Source organism: Equus asinus, chromosome 21, assembly GCF_041296235.1.
Source record: "Equus asinus isolate D_3611 breed Donkey chromosome 21, EquAss-T2T_v2, whole genome shotgun sequence".
Classification (NCBI taxonomy): domain Eukaryota; kingdom Metazoa; phylum Chordata; class Mammalia; order Perissodactyla; family Equidae; genus Equus; species Equus asinus.
In genome coordinates this window covers 10,654,484-10,674,089 of record NC_091810.1, presented here as the reverse complement: position 1 = coordinate 10,674,089, position 19,606 = coordinate 10,654,484, and the positions used below count along the sequence as shown (strand labels likewise).

At 47.3% G+C, this 19,606-nt stretch overlaps 1 protein-coding gene across 2 annotated transcripts in view; it reads right to left on the bottom strand.

The window, feature by feature from the left end:
- Window positions 1-538: 538 nt before the first annotated feature.
- CHST13 (carbohydrate sulfotransferase 13) overlaps window positions 539-19,606 on the bottom strand; it is a 33,767-nt gene continuing 14,699 nt past the window's right edge. Inside the window, exons 2-4 of one of the 2 annotated variants that reach the window (XM_070492728.1) lie at window positions 10,732-10,947; window positions 10,268-10,347; window positions 539-5,084 (exon numbers count right to left, since the gene is read on the bottom strand). In XM_070492728.1, the coding sequence (XP_070348829.1) occupies window positions 4,239-5,084; window positions 10,268-10,347; window positions 10,732-10,947 (1,142 nt within the window). In that variant the 3' untranslated portion in view covers window positions 539-4,238. The remainder of the gene's footprint in view (window positions 5,085-10,267; window positions 10,348-10,731; window positions 10,948-19,606) is intronic. The other variant, XM_044755184.2, reaches the window with a different exon arrangement.

Below are 19,606 nucleotides of genomic sequence, written 5' to 3'. Positions count from 1 at the left end.
GGTTTACCTCAGAACATTTACATGGCTGTGATCTCATTTCTGAAATTTCTTCTGAAAATCTAAGAAAGTTGCTATAGTCCTACCCCTGATCCCCAAAGGAATCTAAAAAAAAAGAAAGTTGCCATATTCCAGCCCTGATCCCAAAAGGAATCTGAAAGCCAAAGAAAACTGGATTCTCCACAACCCCAAGCCCCCAAAAGAACTGTGCTATGTTCAGAGAATAACTGAGTACTCACTAAGGATGATGCCTTGAACCCAAGGACACAGCCTTGAACTGGGAAGGACAGAGTCCCTCCCCCAAGAGGACAAAGCCTCTCTCAATCCCAAATAAAGTTGGAGAGCCCAAAACATAAGGACAGCAGAGCTCAGAATCTGAGAGGAGACTCACCAAACTGAAAGCAGGCGGCAGCTCACAGGAGTGATGATAAAAGGGGCTCCTGTGGGTACCTCGCTAATTCTGGGGCTCACTTCCTTTAGATCCCACTTCTGACACCATATATGTCAACTTAAAAAGCAAATTTGCCCGTTATTTAATCATCAAAATGAGTTTATTTGGGAATAGCCAAAATAATTGCAATTCAGAATGTGCGTTCTGTGGTGAAGCATAGTCAAATCCAGAGAACACAGGAGTGAGCGGCTCTTATAGAGAAAAACAGGGAGTGAGAGGGGCTGTTCTAACAAAAGTCCATTGGAGGCAATTAACAGTCCAAGGTGGGAACAGCTTCTCATTGGTTGAGCTGTGGCGTTTCTCATTGGCTGGGTTGTGTCATTTCTCATTGGCTGAGCTGTGCATTTCTCATTGGCAGAGCTGTGGTGTTTCTCATTGGCTGAGCTGTGGTGTTTCTCATTGGCTGAGCCCTGGCATTTCTCATTGGCTGGGCTGTTGCCAGGTGGGGAGAGAAGTCTTCCTTCAGTAGTAAAGTAGTTGTACTTCCTGCCAGAGATGCAAGTATCAGTCTCTTCTGGTTTGGTGTAACTGATGATGTGTGACAGGGCATGAGAGCTCCCTAACAGGCCTTCTTGACTCCAATTTAGTTGAAGTTTCCTTCATTCATTTTACAAATCCCTGTAGGAACTGGTGTATGGTTTTACTAAAAAATCACTGAAGGGGGTGCCAGATGAAGAGCCCACCTAGGTGCTCTCAGATCTTGTCCAGCTCTTCACATGACACCCCTTCTCAAGTCATCCGATGACCCAGCTGGGACCCTGCCACTGCCACTGGGGAACAGGCAGTCAACCCGCGATCTGAGAAGACAGACACATCCTGGTGCCAGACAGAGAGAAAAACAGGTTAGAGGATAGCCAGAGCAGGAGGAATTCCTCACGGCAGGCGGGATGAGAAGAAGCACCTCCAGTGTTCACAGGCTGGGGGTGTGGGCCGCACACTCACTGCAGAGGTGAGGGCTGGGTGGTGGGGGTACAGCCCCGTGTGTGACCTTGAGCGCATGCAACATCTGCACACATGGGGGACATCAGTGGGTCAGATGGGGCAGCAGAGTGCCTGCCCCACACGAGGGAGAGTGTGTGCATGTGACAAGCATCAGAATGCAGGAGGTGCTGAGGGGATGACAGCAGAATGTGACCACAGAGCGAGAGGGTGGCTTCTAATTGATGCACCTGGAGGTGTGACATCTGGATGGGCATCAATTTTCAGCAAACAGTTCACATCAGAGGCTATGTGGGCACTGAGTGGGCCTGGAACAAAGAAAGGTATGTGTCATCAAAGCCGGTGTGTAACAACTGAGCATGGAGTAGCATGTAACACAGTGTGTGCGTAGCCTCTGAGGGAGTGTGTGGCAACAGGGCGCTTGTAACAGAGACATCAGCCCCTGGGTGTGTCCACAGGCCCAGCCCCTGCCCCCATCCTAGTAATGGTCCAGGGTCCTGCACCTTCTGCCTACCTCCAGTGGGGCAAGGCTTCACAGGGAGCCCAGTGGCAGCAGCAGCCCCTGCCCAGGTCCACAGGGGGTTTCTGCCACTGACCCATGCTGGAAGGACACAGTGCTGGGGGACCTCAGAGAGGGGCATCCTGAAGCCTTGGGCAGGGGCCTGGGAAGGGAGAGCATCGCAGACAGGGGGACAGTAATAAGCAAAGGCTGGGGCATGAATGTGACTGAGCTGCAGCCCTAGCCAGCCCGGCCCCCACAAGCCAGCTGGGCCCTGTGACCCGGCTCATGGGCCTACACCACAGGATGTGGGGGCACCACAGTTGGGGTTTGGCCTCATCCCTGCAAGCCGTCCTTCCCTGGTTGTGTTCTGATTTCTGTTTTTCAAACCCTCAAGCGTACCCTGCCCTGTTCTTCCTGGAGTTCTGGAATTTTTATATATCATCTAAGGAAACTGGGAAAGGACACCATATTTTCAAACAGTCACTAAGGGGACATTCAGCTCCTCCCAAGGGACTCCTGTGGCTGGGTCTCCTCAAAGCCAGAAGGGTGGATCCTCATTGCCAAGTGGCCCAACACACACACACACACACGCACACACTCACACTAGGGTGGAGGCAGCCCAAGGCACAGGGCTTTGCTGAGCAGGTTTGGGCTTTAATCTGACCCAGGCAGAGTGAAAGGTTAGATTTTCTTCAAATTGTCACTGTCGTCCCTCTGTAACTGAAAGTTCGGTCTCTGAACCCGATGCCAATCCAAATAACGAGAACAGAGTCTTGAGTGGAAGAGGAAAGGTTTTTACTATGCCAGGCACAGGGAGCAAAGCAAGGGCTCATGCCTCAAAAGTTGCTGGCTCCCTGATGAGGAATGGGTAGGGATTTTTATTTGGGGTTTCGGGTAGGGGAGGGGGGAGCATGCAGCTTGTGCAGCTCGCTGCTTTCCCACCAGCCTGCGTTTGGCCTTGAGAGGCTGCTTGCAGCGAGGCGGGGGGAGGGTGAGATAGGAGGATGGCCGGTGGGCGTCCTTTGCCATTGTCTGGTCTTCCTGTTTGAGGCGGTGCCAGCCCCAGGAGTCGAGGAGTTGAGGTCTGGGAAGCCTCCGCTCCTTGATACTCTTGAGACAGCAGGTTTCCTGGCAAACTCAAGGACACATGATTAGCTAAACTTTAGTGTGCCTCCAACTCCAGGCCACCTGGGCTTTTAACAATTTGTAACTCCCATTTAGTTGTAAAGCTCAAAGAGTCCAAGTTTAAAGAAACAGGTATTTACATATGAGTGGAGCTAGAGAAGCAGGAAAGGGGGTGGTGGGTTTTAGTTTTAACCCCATATACCCTGGGTTCGATGTGGGGGAACTGATATCAGGGCTGATGTTCAGAGCCTGTAACACCTCGAGGCAGAATTTGGCACCCCCTCCCCGCAAGGTGCATCCCCTCCTTACCCCACTCCCCACGTGGCCCCTCACACCCGTGGGCAGCTGGGAAGGTAACCACGGCTCTCCTCTCATCTGATCTTCACGACCCCCTGGCACTCTTATGCCATTTGGCGGCAAGTGAAACTGAGGCTCAGAGACTCAATGAGTTGGTAAGATCAGACAGCCCCGGGCCTCCAGAGCAAATGGCAAAATGAAGCGGAAAAACTCCAAAATGTCAGAAAGCAACAAACACATTTATTTCAAAAACAGGCGCTCCCTAGCTCTCCAAGGTCCTATGAAACCTGCCACAGCACTGCACCCTGGGCTCTGTGGGCACACAGACGACCAAGCATCTGGCCAGACTGACACCTGGGGCCGCGGCGGAGCAGCCACAGGCAGAGTGGAAGGCGGCTCACGGCTGGCGCCTGACCTGTGCCCCTCAGCAAGGACGGCCCCGCCCGAATGCAGTCAGGGAGGGCTTCTCTCCCTGGCCAGGGCTGTCCTTTCCAGGGTGGGTGAGGTGAGGAGGGCACTGGGATGGGCCACAGTCTGCACCAAGCCAGCATTCCACTCTTTTACGCCGCAGACAGGTTGGGCGGCAGAGCTGACCAAAAAGAATGGCCTCTCACAACCTAAAAAACTGTTAGCCAGTCCTCACCCAGCCAGGGGAGGCGCTGCCCGCCGGAGCAGGCAGAGGAAGGAAGCACCTAGCACCAGGCAGGGTCGGCGGTGGGGGGCGCACAGGTGCTCAGCCGCCCACCTGACCTGGGGGGCCCGCAAGCCCGGCCGGCGTGAGGGCGGCCCAGGCCCACGAGGGCGCGGGCGCAGGTCTCGGAGCGCAGCGCCGGAGCGGCAGCACCAGCATCTCGGGGCTCGTTAGAAACGCACAGCCGCGGCCCGAGCGCAGACCGCGGGGCCTCGGCGGGGAGCGCGCGCTGCGGGCTAGCGCAGCCGCAGGTAGGCGGGCGCGGAGTAGTTGAAGAGCAGGAAGTCCATGCGGTAGAGGCCGAAGAGCCGCCGCTGGTAGAAGGGGCTGATGTCCCGGAAGAGGCGCGCCGCCTGGTCGCGCGCGGCGGCCGCCGGGGCCCGGGGCGGCGGCGCGGGGAAGCGCAGGCCGGGCGCGCCCGCCAGGCCCAGCACGAAGGCGGCGTCCTCGGCCAGCGTCTCGAACTTGCCCACCACGTCGTAGCGCAGGCGGCACGGGTGGCAGAGCGCGTGCGCGCGCTCCCAGTGCTCGTTGAAGGGCTCGTCGCGGCGCGTGCGCGGGTCCAGCAGGTAGGCCAGGAACTCCGCGAAGCGCACGTCGTGGCCGCGGGCCAGCGCGTCGGGGGCCGGGCGCGGCCGCAGGCGCCGCACGATGCGCGCGCCGTAGCGCCGCTGGAAGGCCGCGCTGTAGGGCCGCGCCAGCTTGCTGCGGTAGGCCGAGGCCAGGCGCTCGAAGGGCTCGCGCACGAAGAGGAAGGCCAGGTAGGCGCGCAGGCGCCGGTTGATCTCGGCCGGGCTGAAGTCGGCCAGCGAACGCAGGCGGCCCGGCGCGTGCGCCTCGTGCGCGGGGATGGCGCGCGGGTCTCCGCGGGCGCGGCCGCCCAGCGCCAGCAGCACGCGCTTCCAGTTGGTGCAGGCCACCTTGGGCACGTAGCAGTAGAGCAGGCCGTGCGCGTCGTCCACCAGCACGTGCCGCAGGTCCTCCGGCCGCAGCAGGCGCTGCCGGCGCGTGTGGCGGCTGCAGGCGCGGCGCAGCAGGTCGCGCCGCTGCCGGTGCACCTCGGCCAGGGCGGAGAGCGGGCCCTGCGGGCGACAGGGGGCGGGTCAGGGACTCGCGGCAGTGCCGGGGCCGGCGGCAGGCAGGAGACCTGTGCCCGCAGCCCGGCGCTGCCGCCCATCGCTGTGTGGCTTAGGGCCCAGGCGTGCGCGTCCTGGACCTTGATTGGGAGGGAAATGAATCTAAGCTTGCCGAGGCACGTGGAAGGATGTGACTGATCACCTCTTGGGCACTCAGCACTGAGGGGGTCCTGATAACGAACGTGACAAGGTCAGAGGAGGCCTGATAAAGAAGAATGACTTTGGCGTGCTAACCGCTGGCGCCGGTGAAATATCTGCTCAGTGTTGACTAGAAGTAGGACAGTGTCTAAGAAGGGTAGCTTTAATTCCGCATCGGTAGAGTTGAAAACTGCAGCTACTTGCAGGCTATCAGGATATTTTTTGTTGAATAATAAAATTAGCTAATTTAATATTTATGAATTGGCATGTTCCTTTGGGTCTTGATTTTTTTTTCTGCCCCCCAACAAATTCTAATCTCAGTCCTTGAACAGGAAGCTTGCTGTCTCTGGGCCCGTCCCTTCTCTGTGAAGTGACGGGAGCCCTCACAAGGTGCCCAGCGCCGGCTATGCGCTGCACAGCTCGTTGTAGTCGGTAATCGTAGGAGGATACCCAGGCCCGCCCTCCCTGCCTGCCTGGGCTCTGCGAGACCTAGGCCACCACCTCCAGGCTCCTCTCTCCCTTTCTTCAAGTCTTTTCTGCCCTAAATAGGGTCACCACTTCCAAGACTAACACTCCAGACCCCCCACCTCCTCCCCTTGGTGTTAGTAGTCTGAGTTCTTAGGAGACAGTGTTTCAGTTTCTCAAAGTTGCATTAAAAAAGCCTTTAGGATATAATAAAAAAAGACAGTAAATGTTGGTGAGGATGTGGAGAAAGTTGAACCTTGGCTCCTTGCTCCTGGAATGTAAGATGGTGCAGCTGCTGTGGAGAGCAGTTTGGCAGCTCCTCAAAAAAGTAGACATATGATCCAGCAATTCCACTCTTAGGTAGATCCCCAAGATAACTAAAAACAGACATCACGCAAAAACTTGTCCAATGTTCACAGTAGCGTTCTTTGTAATGGCCAAAGAGTGGGAACAACCCAAATGTCCATCCACTGATGAGCAGATAAACAGTATATAGTGCATCCATACAGTGGAATATTATTCAGCCATGAAAAGGAATGAAGTTCTGACACATGCTACAACATGGAAGAACCTGGAAGACATTATGCTTAGTGAAATACGCCAGCCACAAAAGGCCACAGGTTGTATGATTCCATTTATATGAAATGCCCAGAATAGCCCCATAGAGACAGAAAGCAGATTGGTGGCTGGCAGGGGCTGGGGGGAGGGGGAATGGGGAGTGACTGTAATGGGTTCTGGGCCTCTTTTCCGGCTGATGAAATGTTCTGGAATTAGATAGTGGTGATGGTTGTGCAAACTTGTAAATATACTAAAACCCACTGAATTGTATGCTTTAAAGGAGTGAATTTTATGGTATCTGAGTTATATCTCAGGTAAGAAAGAAGCCTTCAGCGTTTCCATTTCAGAGGAGGTCAGAGCAGCGTCTGCGATGGTGGGACAGCAACCCAGCGCCGGCAGGAGAACATGAGGTGGGCTGGATGGTGGGTGTGCACACAGGTGCTTCCGATGCCTTTGAAAGCGTCCGCAGACACCCGAGGCACGCTGAGTGAAAAAGCTGAAGCACAGGACAGGACTTGGAAGTGTGTTAAGCGGTGTATTGTGCCACGCTTTGGGTTTAAAAGGGGTGAAGTAAATAAAAAATGTTTCCAGAAGGAAGGACTGTGGGGAGTCTTTCCTGTAGGGAGATAGATTGAAATAGTCACAGAGTCAGCAAGGCTGGGGTCTGCTTCAGAATAACTCCAGGCGGGAGTGGGGGCAGTCTAGACGAAACAAGACTCAGACCGGGGGACGGGAATGCAGGCTGCACTGTGCTGCTCTCTCTACTGTGCATGTCTGAATTCTTCAGAATGAAAAGTTCAAGCAGAGAGACGATCCCTGTCCCTGCAGGTAAAGATTTTGAGAAGGTCACATAAGCACATGCTGGCGCAGTTGAGGCTGCACACGTGCCTAGACCATTTCTGGAAGGACGCACAGGGGTGACGGGGCCTGGTGGGAGGGAACACCCTCTTCGCAGGATGCTCTGGGAGGGCTGACTGCCCTGGCACTTGCTGCTATTGCTTTTTCAAAACCTCACCGTGCGCGTGGCTGCCAAGGTCAGCCATGGCTGTGGGGTCCGAGGGCACTCAGAGGACCCCTTTGCCACCCCTTGAGGGGCTCACTGACTCACACAAGTGGCTTCAGGAGTCTGGTGCTGTGGGTGTCAGGAGAAGGCTGCACCCAGCGCCCCACAGCCAGGGGCTGCTCTCAGCCTCCAGACAACCCGACACATCTCTTGTGGCAGGAACTGGTGGCCGCCCGCCCGCCTGTCAGTCTCCCTGCTTCCTTGCCAGCAGCCCCCAGCTGTGTTAGGCCATGTGCCCACCTCAGGGAGGAGCCAGTCCTGGCAGCCTCACACCCCTTCGCTAAAGTGACAGGTCCAGGGGTGGCATGTGGCCTGGTTCTGGCCAAGGAGACAGAAGGGGAAGTCTGCTGGATGGCTCCCAGGAAAGACTTTTCTTCAGGAGTGAAGTGAGGGCTTCTGAAGGGAAAAACACTTTGCCCCACACTCTCCCTTTCTGCTTGGGATGCTGTCCCGTGAAGAGATGTCCAGAGCCCTGGCAGTCTTCTTGCAGCGATGAGGCAACAAGGGTAGGACAGAAGTCAGAAGAGGGTCATCCCTCAGAAGAAGTCATCCAGAGGGTGATGGTGGGCCATGTGTTGCTGCCGTGCTGTGGGGCTGCTGGCCTCTGAGCATCTTGGGAAGGAAGTACTGACTGTGCTAATGGCTTAGAGTGGCCTCAGTCAGCTTTTCTGCTGCGTGTAGCCCCGTGAATACCAACTCAGTCAATGCTGTCTCCGTTTCTTACGGGTAAGCAAACAGCCTCAGAGGAAATGAGTTTCCTACAGCTCTCAAGTCAGGAAGCTGGGGCACCAGCTTGGGTCCCTTGGGACTCAGAAGCCAGGGCTGTGCCTGCTGGTCTGGGCCTGAATCCCACAGCCACACTCCTCATCCTTCCCAGGCTGGCTGCACTCACTGCTTGGATCCTTAGCCTGGCTCTAGTCCCTATGGCCTCTGTGACCTTCTGAGCGTCCTTAGCCTCCCTGTGCCTTGGTTTCCTCATCTGTAAACAGGGACAGCAACAGCCCCACCTTGTTGGGTTGCCATGAGGACTAAATGAGTTCACAGAACTAGAGGGCCTGGGACAGTTAGCACTCGTCGGGAGACGGTTTTTATTGCTATTATTTCTCCAGCTGCAAGGTGCTTCGCTTCCAGAGCCTTCGCGTCCCTGGAGCCTCCCGCTGGGAGGGGCTGAGCCAGCCCTGTCTGCCCCTCGGCACCCTGTGGAGCTGGTGGACCCGGGGCCCTGCTGAGAGGCTGTGATGAGGCCTGGCATTTCTCAGCATGACCCCTGCTCGCAGGTGGCGTCTGGACAGTCAGTCAACAACCTGAGCTTCGCGTCCCTGCCACAAGCTCCTGCTTAGCTTTTCCTGGGGCCTCTTTTAAAATAACCACTTAGAGTTGAGCCCGGAAAAAGCTAGTGACCCCAAGCACCTTGTAAGTAACCAGTGCTTGCTGCCCTGCTCTCTGTCTCCTGGTCGCTCGTGACCTGGCATGGAGGACCGCCCTTCCTGTGGCTCACTGCACCCCGCCCCCCATTTCTGAGATCTGCAAGTCCTCACTCTTGTGACTTCACGTCCTTTGTGCGAGAGTACTGAAATTGCGCCTTTAATCAAAAGGACCCCAGGGTTTTCACTTTCCCAAAGTAGGAGCTCGGATGCGGAGGGACCTACCTGCTGACCCCACGTGGGTGGGTGGTGCCTCCTCATTCAGCAGACCATAATTTGCATATTCTCGATTTAACTTAATACACCAGCTACGGGCCTCCCAACACAGCCAGGCCTGCCCGCAGCTTGCAGAACTCAGGCCTTCCCAACCTGCAGTCCAAGAGCGTGGGCCAGACGGGCTTCTCAGGCCCCTGCAGCTCAGCCCTCAGGGGTTTGTGAGCAGCCACCTTCCCAACCCCCGTCTGATCTTCTCCCTGGACTAAAATTCACAGCTCCCCACTGCCCTTGCCCCACCTGCCAGGCACTGCCAGGCTGCTGCCCACCTCTGGCTCACTGCACTCACCCTCTTCTGTCCTCCGCTCCCCGCCAGGCACGCGACCCCTACTGTTCACTTCTTAACTCTTCCTCTGCAGGTCTCAGCTGCAACGCCCCTTTCTCACAGAGGGTCTCTCCCCCATCTAAACCAGGACCCTCCTGTGGAGCTTTCATTGCACCCAGTACTTCTCTTTAGACTCTAATTAGTCACAGGTTAGTGCAGGAGGGGATCAGGTGTCTCCCCCATGGGACTGTCAGCTCCACGAGGCAGGGACCCAGTGACCTGCTTGCCACTGGATCCACAGTATCCTGAGCACAACCTGTACACAGTAGGTGCCCAACACATGCTGCCTGAATGGGTGCTTCTGAGTGTGCCTGTTGGGGTGTGTGAGTCAGGGGCATGTGGCTCTCAGTGGAGTACGACTGTGTGTGCATCTGGGGCACTGTGTGGTGCCAGCGGGGCCACAGCAGAAGTGGATGGAGCATGTGGGCCCGTGAGCTGCCTGGTCTGTGTGCTTGAGAGCGACACAGGGTGGGGGCTCCCTGCATGCTTCCTATCGCAGCCGATACTAAAATTTGGAGGTTCACTTCATTACTGTCTGCCCACTAGGTTGTCAACTCCCTGAGAGCAGGTACAGGGTGTTTACTCTCCTTTATATCAGCAAGGCGTAGAGCAGTGTGTGGCACAGAGTGTGGCCTCTACTGTGGAGTGGAGGATGGATGGGTGGATGGGAGGGTGGAGACCACAGGGCTCTCAACTTAGCCCCAAGATTTGCCCTTGTCACAGCCCCAGGCATTCTCCTCTCTGGACAGAGCGCAGATTGGCAGAGGGAGCCTCCCCATGCCCCACTGTGGGGCCAGCGTCATGACAGCAGGTCTGCATTGGGGTGCTTGGGTTCCTGTGGCTGGAAGGGAGGGGCTCCTGGAGCAGGAGTCTGTCCAACTACCTGGTCAAGGTCGTAGAGCCTCTGCAGGGCACTCCTCTTCCCACCAAACCAGCTGGAGTCCAGGGCCTTGTTTTCAAACGCTGTGAAGCATAAGGAGAGAAGCGTCATTGCTGTACCAGAGGGACTAGCCGTGGCATTGGGGAGCTTGGCCAGCTCACCTAGGGTATATCTGATCCATCTCTGGGACTCAGTTTCCCTTCTATGTCCCACCTGCCTCCAGGAGGTTTATTGGAATGCAGGTGGCATTGACAGGCCCCCTAATCTACCAGGGCACGATGCTTGGTATCACTACTGCCCTCCAGAGTTGGAGGGTGCCAGGCAGGAAGGGACTAGAGGGAAGGTGGTACTCAGCCCACAGCCCTCTGGCCACCAACCTGACCACCCAACCTCACCCACCTCCATGTGCCCTCATTTCATGCCACAGTCCTGCCAGCCCCATGTCCATGGAACCCTGAGGCGCTCACCAAGCTGTCTGTCCAGCCTTCCCAGATCCTGGTATAGACAGCCAGAAAGGGCTGGGAAGCAGTGGAGGTGTGGCACAGCCAGACCGCAGGCTCTCCAGTGACAGCTCACCAGGTCCAGTACCCCCGTGGACTCATGCAGCAGCCTGTACTTCCCCTGCCAGTACATATGCTGCCTCTGGTAAATGCAGGTTTGGCTGTCTCCCAGACTGGCAGGCTCTGAGGGCAAGGACACCATCTGTCTGTCTCATTGCTGCATTCCTCAGTCTCCCTAACACTTCCAAAAACTCAGCTTGCTAAGTTGATTCTTTTACTCAAAATGTGTTTGTAAGGAATACCTTCTTAAACATGTTCAATTAATATGAATATGTTCTTAGTGATAAAGTCAGTGTAGGTAATGAGATGTTCATGACCTTATGCTTCTTGATCATATTTTTCTTAAATATGATTATACTTATTAATAAACTAATAAAGTATAGTTAAGTCTTTGAAAAGATGACCAGAATTAGCAAATCTTTAGCTAGACCAACAAGAAAAGAATGAAGACTCAAATTACTAAAAAATGGAAATGAGAGAGGAGACATTAGTACTGGACCTTACAGAAATAAGAAAGGATTATAAAAGTATAATGTGAATAACTATAACACAGCAAATTAGATGACCTACTGGAAATGGACAAACCCCTAGAAAGATGCAAATTCCTGAAATTGACTCAAGAAGAAAGAAAATCTCAGCAGACATATAACAAGAGATCAAATTAATAATTTTTAAAATTTTTCGCAAAGAAAAGCTCAAGATCAGATGGCTTTGCTGATGAATTTTACCAAGTATTTAAAGGAGAATTAACACCAATCTCTTCCACACCCTTCCAAAAAAAAAAAAAAAAAAAAAAACCCAGAAGAGGAGAGAATACTTCCCAATTTATTATATGAGCCCAGTATTACTCTGATACCAAAGCCAAACAAAGACATCACAAGAAAAGAAAACTATATACCAATGTCTCTTATGAAGATAGATACAAAATCCTCAACAAAATACTGGCAAACCAAATCTATCAACATCTAAAAAGGTTTATATACCACAACCCAGTGAGATTTATTCCAGGAATGCAAGGTTGGTTCAACATACAAATATCAATCAAGATAATACACCATATCAATGGAATAAAGAAAAAAATCCCACATGATCATCAATAGATGCAGGAAAAATCATTGCACAATATCCAATACGTTTCATGATTAAAAAAAACTAGGAAGCAAAGGGAACTTCATCAAATAGATAAAGACCATCTAGGAAGAACCCACAGCTAACATATTTAATGGTGAAAGACTGGATGCTTTCCCTCTAAGATCAGGAACAAAGCAAGGATGCCCATTTTCACCACTTCTATTCAACGATGTACTGGAGGTTCTAGCCAGGGTAATTAGGCAAGAAAAAGAAATAAATAAAAAGCATTCAGATTGGAAAGGAAGAAGTAAAACTATGTCTATTTGTAGATGACATGACCATATATATATATATGTATATACATATACATACACACACACACACACACATAACCCTAAAGACTCCACAAACTATTATAGCTAATAAATGAGTTCAACAAGGTTGTAGAATTCAAGATCAATATATAATAGTCAGTTGTATTTTTCAATATTATTAATGAATAATCCAAAAATGAGATTAAGAAAACAACTCCATGTACAATAACATCAAAAAGAAGAAACTAATAAGGAATAAATTTAACAAAAGAAGTGTAAGACTTGTCACTGAAAACTACAAGACATCATTGAAAGAAATTAAAGACCTAAATGAAGAGAAAAAAATCCTATGTTCATGGGCTGGGAGATTTAATATTGTTAAGGTGGCAATATTCCCCAAATTGATCTACAGGTTCAATGCAATCTCTACCAAAATCCCAGCTACCTTTCTTTTAGGAACAGACAACTGATACTTAAATTCACACGGATATTCAAGGGAATCAGAATATCTAAAACAATCTTAAAAAGGAACAAACTTGGAGGCTCACACATTGCAATTTCACAACTTACTACAAGTCTACAGTAATCAGGACTGTGTGGTTCTGGGAGAGGAGAGAGATGTCAATGAATTACATAGACTTCAGAGTTCAGAAACAAACCCTTATATTTATGGCCGATTGGTTTTTGATCAACTTTACATCTTCTGGGAAGATGGTGGAGTCAGAAGCATGAGGAATCTGTCTACCCACCTACACAACAACTATATTGGCAGAATCTAACATAACCATTTTGGAACTCTGAAGTCTATTGAAGGCTTGCAACTTCCAGGGGAAGGCTTGGATGATAAATTATGGTTAATTTCAGTCAATTTCAGTGCTTGGCACAGTGGCAGCTACCTGTCCCCAAACCCCAGCCACATGGCAAGCAGCTGTGCATCTGTTCCTGGAGCAGCTTACACACAGCATGTGGGAGCCAGGATGGGCAAGAATGACCCTGTCCTTCAAACATCAGAGAGCTGTGCTCTGCACACTGATTGTTACTTCTGAACACAGAGGTGCAGACAAAGAGGCAGAGGCCATTGTTGTTGTACCTGCCCTTATTGTTTCCAGCCCCTCTTCCCCCAGCTGAAGTGACTTCCAGGGGGCTGGCAGCCTTCCTCTGCCTTCATTTTCCCCTTTTTTTGCCCTTTGGGAGCTAGACATTAAACACTACAACATTCAAAACAACTGCATATAAGAGGAAAGTTAGGAAGTGACCATGTGTGCCCAGGAAAGGCTCAGAAAAGACCCAAGAAGACCTTAAATTTACCCCTCAGGCTGACCCGTGGACTAGAGACAGCCTATGACAGAAAAAGAAAAACAATAAACAAGAAGCAAAAACAGCAATCACTGGGGAAGGGGAAGAATCTGATTTCCAGAGTTACCACATTATTAGATTCAAATGTCGAGTCTTCAACAAAAAAATCATGAAGCATACAAAAAAAACAGGAAGGTGTGAATTATTCAAATGAAAACATATCAATAGAAACTGTCCCTGAAAAAGATCTGATGGTAGATACACAAGACAAAGACTTTAAAACAGCTGTCTCAAAGATGCTCAAAGAACTAAAGGAAGATGTGGAGAAATGGAAGAAAATGATGTGTGAACAAAATGGAAATATCAATAAAGGGACAGAAAACTTAAAAAGAAACCAAAAAGAAGTTCTGAGGCTGAGAAGTACAATAACTGAAATGAAAAATTCACTAGAGGAATTCAAAGGCAAATTTGAACAGGCAGAAGAAAGAATCAGTGAACTTGAAAATGGAAATTATTGAGTCTGAGCAAGAGAGAGAAAAAAGATTGAATAAAAGTGAACAGAGCCTAAGGGATCTGTGAGCACCATCAAGTGCACCAACATACACACTGTGGGAGTCTCAGAAGGAGAAAGGAGAGAGAAAGAGAAAGGGGTAGAGAGAACATTTGAAGCAATAATGGCTGAAAACTTCCTAGATTTTATGAAAGACATTAATATAAACATCCAAGAAGCTCAAGGAACTCCCAAGTTCACTGAACTCAAAGAGACCCACACTGAGACAGATTAGAATCAAACTTTCAAAAGACAAAGACAAAGAGGGAATCTTGAAAGCAGCAGGAGAGAAGTGACATCACATAGAAGGATCTTCAATAAGATTGCAAGCAGATGTCTCATCAGAAGCTTTGGAGGCCAGACGACAGTGGACTGATATATTCAAAGTGCTTGAAGAAAAAAACTGTCAACCAAGAATCCTATATCTGGCAAAACTGTCCTTCAAAAGTGAGGAAGAAATTAAGATATTCCCAGATAAACAAAAAGCTGTTACTGTTACACTTTCCATGCAAGAAATGCTCAAGAAATTTCTTCAGAGTGAAATGAAAGGAAACTAGACAGTAACTTGAAGCCATATGCAGAAATAAAGATGTCAATAAAGGTAAATACATGGGCAATTATAAAAGCTAGTATTATTGTAACAATGACTTGTAACTGCACTTTTTCTTTTCTGTATGATTTAAGAGACTGATATATTTAAAAGAAAAAAACACAATTATTAGTCTAAAAGATAGTATTGTAACTCCAAATCTTGTTTCATACATAATTTAAGACACTAAAGCATTTAAAAGAATTATTAATTTATGTTTTTGGGCACACACTGTAGAAAGATATAATTATGTAACATCAAAAACTGAAAGGGGTGGGGAAAGAGCCGTAAAAGAGCAGATTTTTTGTATGTTATTGAAGTTAACTGCTTTAAATTCAAATGAGAGTGTTATAATGTTAGGATGTTAAATGTAATCCCCATGGTAACCACAGAGAAAATAGCTATACAATATACACAAAAGTAAATTTAAAAGGACTTTAAATATTTCACTACAAAAAAATGGACTAAACACAAAATAAGACAGTAATGCAGGAAATGAGGGACAAAAAATAGCTACAGAGCATATCGAAAACAAATAGCACAATGATAGAAGTCCCTCTTTATCATTAATTACTTTAAACATAAGTGTATTAAACTCTCCAATCAAAAGACAGAAATTGGCAGAATGAATTGGCACATGACCCAACTCTGTCTGCTGTCTACAAGAGATTCCCTGAGATCCAACAACACAGACAGGTTCAAAGTGAAAGAATAGAAAAAAATATTCCATGCAAATAGTAACCAAAAGAGACCAAGAATGGGTATACTAATGTCAGACAAAATAGATTTTAAATCAAAAAGGTTACAAGACACAAAGAAAAACATTATATATTAATAACAGGTTCAGTACAGCAAGAAGATAAAACAATGACAGACCATCAACATATATGAAGCAAAAAATAAGAGAATGCATCTATGAGATCTTTTATACAAACCTCATGATAATCACTAAACAAAAAATCAGAGCAAAGCCACAAATTATAAATAGAAAACTGAGAAAACCATCACAGAAAACCAACGAACTGAATTGGCAGTCAGAAATAAAGGGAAAAGAAACAATGAAAATATAGAAAACCCAGAAAACAAGTGATAAAATGGCAGTATTAAGCCCTCACATATGGATAATCACTCTAAATGTAAATGGATTGAATTCTCCAATCAAGAGACACAGAGTGGCTGGATGGATTAAAAAATGAGACCTAACAATATGCTGCCTCCAGGAAACACATCTCAGCTCTAAAGATAAACATAGGCTCAGAGTGAAGGGATGGAAGATGATACTCCAAGCAAATGGCAAGCAAAAGAAAGGTGTTGCCATACTTACATCAGTCAAAGCAGACTTCGAGCTAAAAAGGACAATGAGAGGGTCAGCCCCTGTGGCCTAGTGATTAAGTTCAGTGTGCTCTGTTTCAGCAGCCTGGGTTCAGTTCCCAGGTGCAGACTTATACCAGTCACCCATCAGTGGCCCAAATACAAAAAGAGGAACATTGGCAACAGATGCTGGCTGAGGGCAAATCTTCCTCAGCAAAATAAAAAGACAATGAGAGACAAAGAGGTGCAGTGTATAATGATAAAAAGGACATTCCCCCAAGAGTAAATAACACTTATGAATATATATGCAGCTAACACAGGAGCACCAAAATAGATAAAGCAACTATTAACAAACCTAAAAGGAAATATTAATAACAACACAATAATAGTAGGGGAACTCAACATCCCACTCACATCAATGAATAAATCATCCAGACAGAAAGTCAACAGGAAAACAGTGGATTTAAATGAAAAACTAAACCAAATGGACTTCATAGATATCTATAGAACATTCCATCCAAAAACAGCAGAATACGCATTCTTCTCAAGTGCACAAACAACATTCTCAAAGATAGACCATATGTTGGGAAACAAGAAAAGCCTCAATAAATTTAAGAAGACTGAAATCATATCAAGCATGTTTTCTGAATACAATGCTGTGAAACTAGAAATCAACTACAAGAAAAAAGATGGGGAAGGCACAAATATGTGAGGATTAACAACATGCTACTGAACAACCATTGGGTCAAGGGAGAAATCCAAGGAGAATTAAAAAATACCTGGAGACAAATGAAAATAAAAACACAACATACCAACGCTTATGGGATGCAGAAAAAGTTGTACTGAGAGGGAAGTTGATAGCAACACAGGCCTACCTAAGAAACAAGGAAAATCTCAAACAACCTTAAACTACACCTAACAGAACTAGAAAAGAGCAACAAAGCCCAAAGTCAGCAGAAGGAGAGACATAATACCAATTAGAACAGAAGTAAGTGAAATAGAGACTTAAGAAACAATAGAAAGGATCGATGAAACAAAGAGCTGGTTCTTTGAGAAGATAAATGAAATTGACAAACCCTTAGCCAGACTCACTAAGAAAAGGAGAGAGAAGGCATAGATAAATAAAATTAAGAATGAAAGAGGAGAAATTACAGTGGACATCACAGAAATACAAAGGATTATAAGAGAATACTATAAAAACTATATGCCAACAAATTGGATAACCTAAAAGAAATGGATAAATTCTTAGACTCATACAACCTCTCAAAACTGAATCAAGAATAAATAGAGAGTCTGAACAGACCAATCACAAATAAAGAGATAGAAACAGCAGTCAAAAACCTCCCAAAAAAACAAAAGTCCAGGATCAGATGGCTTCTCTGGAGAATTCTACCAAACACTCAACTGGACAAAGAAAAGGACAACACAGAGAAGGAATATTATAGGTCAATATCTCTGATGAACATACATGCAAAAATCCTCAACAAAATATTGGCAAATCGAATACAGCAATACATCAAAAGTATCATACACCATGACCAAGTGGGATTTATACCAGGAATGCAGGGATGGTTCAACATCCACAAATCAATTAATGTGATATACTACATAGCAAAATGAGAAATAAAAATCACAGGATCATCTCAATAGATGCAGAGAAAGCATTTGACAAGATCCAACATCCGTTTATGATAAAAACTTTCAATACAACGGATATAGAAGGAAAGAACCTCAATGTAATAAAGGGCATATATGACAAACCTACAGCCAACATCATATTTAACTGAAAAACTAAAAGCCATCCTTCTGAGAACAGGAACAAGACAAGGATGTCCACTCTCATCACTCCTACTCAATATAGTACTGAAGGTTTTGGCCAGAGGAATTAGCCAAGAAAAAGAAATAAAAGGAGTCCAAATTGGAAAAGAAGAAATGACACTCTGGCTATTTGCAGCTGACATGATTCTATATATAGAAAACCCTAAAGAATCCATCAGAAAACTATTTGAAATAATCAACAACTACAGCAAAGATTTAAAGTACAAAATCAACTTACAAAAATCAGTTGCATTTCTATACACTAATAATGAAGTAGCAGAAAGAGAAGTCAAGAATACAATCCCAGGGGCTGGCCCCGTAGCCGAGTGGTTAAGTTTGTGCGCTCCGCTGCAGGCGGCCCAGTGTTTCGTCGGTTCGAATCCTGGGCGCGGACATGGCACTGCTCGTCAGACCACGCTGAGGCAGCGTCCCACATGCCACAACTAGAGGAACCCACAACGAAGAATACACAACTATGTACCGGGGGGCTTTGGGGAGAAAAAGGAAAAAAATAAAATCTTTAATAAAAAAAAAAAAAAAAAAAGAATACAATCCCAGTTACAATCACAAAAAAAGAGTAAAATATCTAAGAATAAATTTAACCAAGGAAGTGAAAAAACTATACACCAAAACCTATAAGACATTATTGAAAGAAAACATAAAGAAATGGAAAGATACTCTGTGCTCATGGATTGGAAGAATGAACATAGTTAAAATGCCCACACTACCTAAAGCAATCTACAGATTCAATGCAATCCCCATCAGAATCCCAATGACATTCTTCCTGGAAACAGAACAAAGAATCCTAAAATTTATATGGAAGAAAAGACCCCAAATAGCCAAAGCAAATCCTGAGAAAAAAGAACAAAGCTGGGGGCATCACAATCCCTAACTTCAAAATATACTACAAAGCTATAGTGATCAAAACAGTAGGGTACTGGCACAAAAACAGGCACACAGATCAGTGGAACAGAATTGAAAGCCCAGAAATAAAACCACACATCTATGGGCAGCTAATCTTTGACACAGACCTAAGAACATACAATGGAGAAAGGAAGGTCTCTTCAATAAATGGTGCTGGGATGGGGCTGTCTGGGTGGCATAGCAGTTAGGTTCACGCACTCTGTGTCATCAGCCTGGGTTCACCAGTTCAGATCTTAGTCACAGACCTATACACCACTTATCAAGCCATGCTGTGGCAGGTGTCACACATATAAAGCAGAGGAAGATGGACACAGATATTAGCTCAGGGCCAATATTCCTCAGCAAAAAAAAAAAAAAAAAAAAGGAGGATTGGTGGCGGATGTTACCTCAGGGCTAATCTTCCTCAAATAAATAAATAAATATTGTCAGGAAAACTGGACAGCCACATTCAAAAGAATGAAAGTATGCCATTATCTTACACCATACATAAAAATTAACTCAAATTGGATTAAAGATTTGAATGCAAGATCTGAAGCCATAAAACTCCTAAGAAAATATAGGCAGTACACTCTTTGACATCAGTCTTAGCAGCATCTTTTCAAATACCCTGTCTACTCAGGCAAAGGAAACAAAAGAAAAGATAAACAAATGGGACTACATCAGACTAAAAAGCTTCTGCGAGGCAAGGAAACCATGAACAAAACAAAAAGACAACCCACCAACTTGGAGAAAATATTTGCAAATCATATATCTGACAAGGGGTTTATTTCCAAAATTTATAAAGAACTCATACAACTCAACAACAAAAAAACAAACAACCTGATCAAAAAATGGGCAGAGGATATGAAGAGACATTTCTCCAAAGAAGATATACAGATGGCCAACAGGCACATGAAAAGATGTTTGATA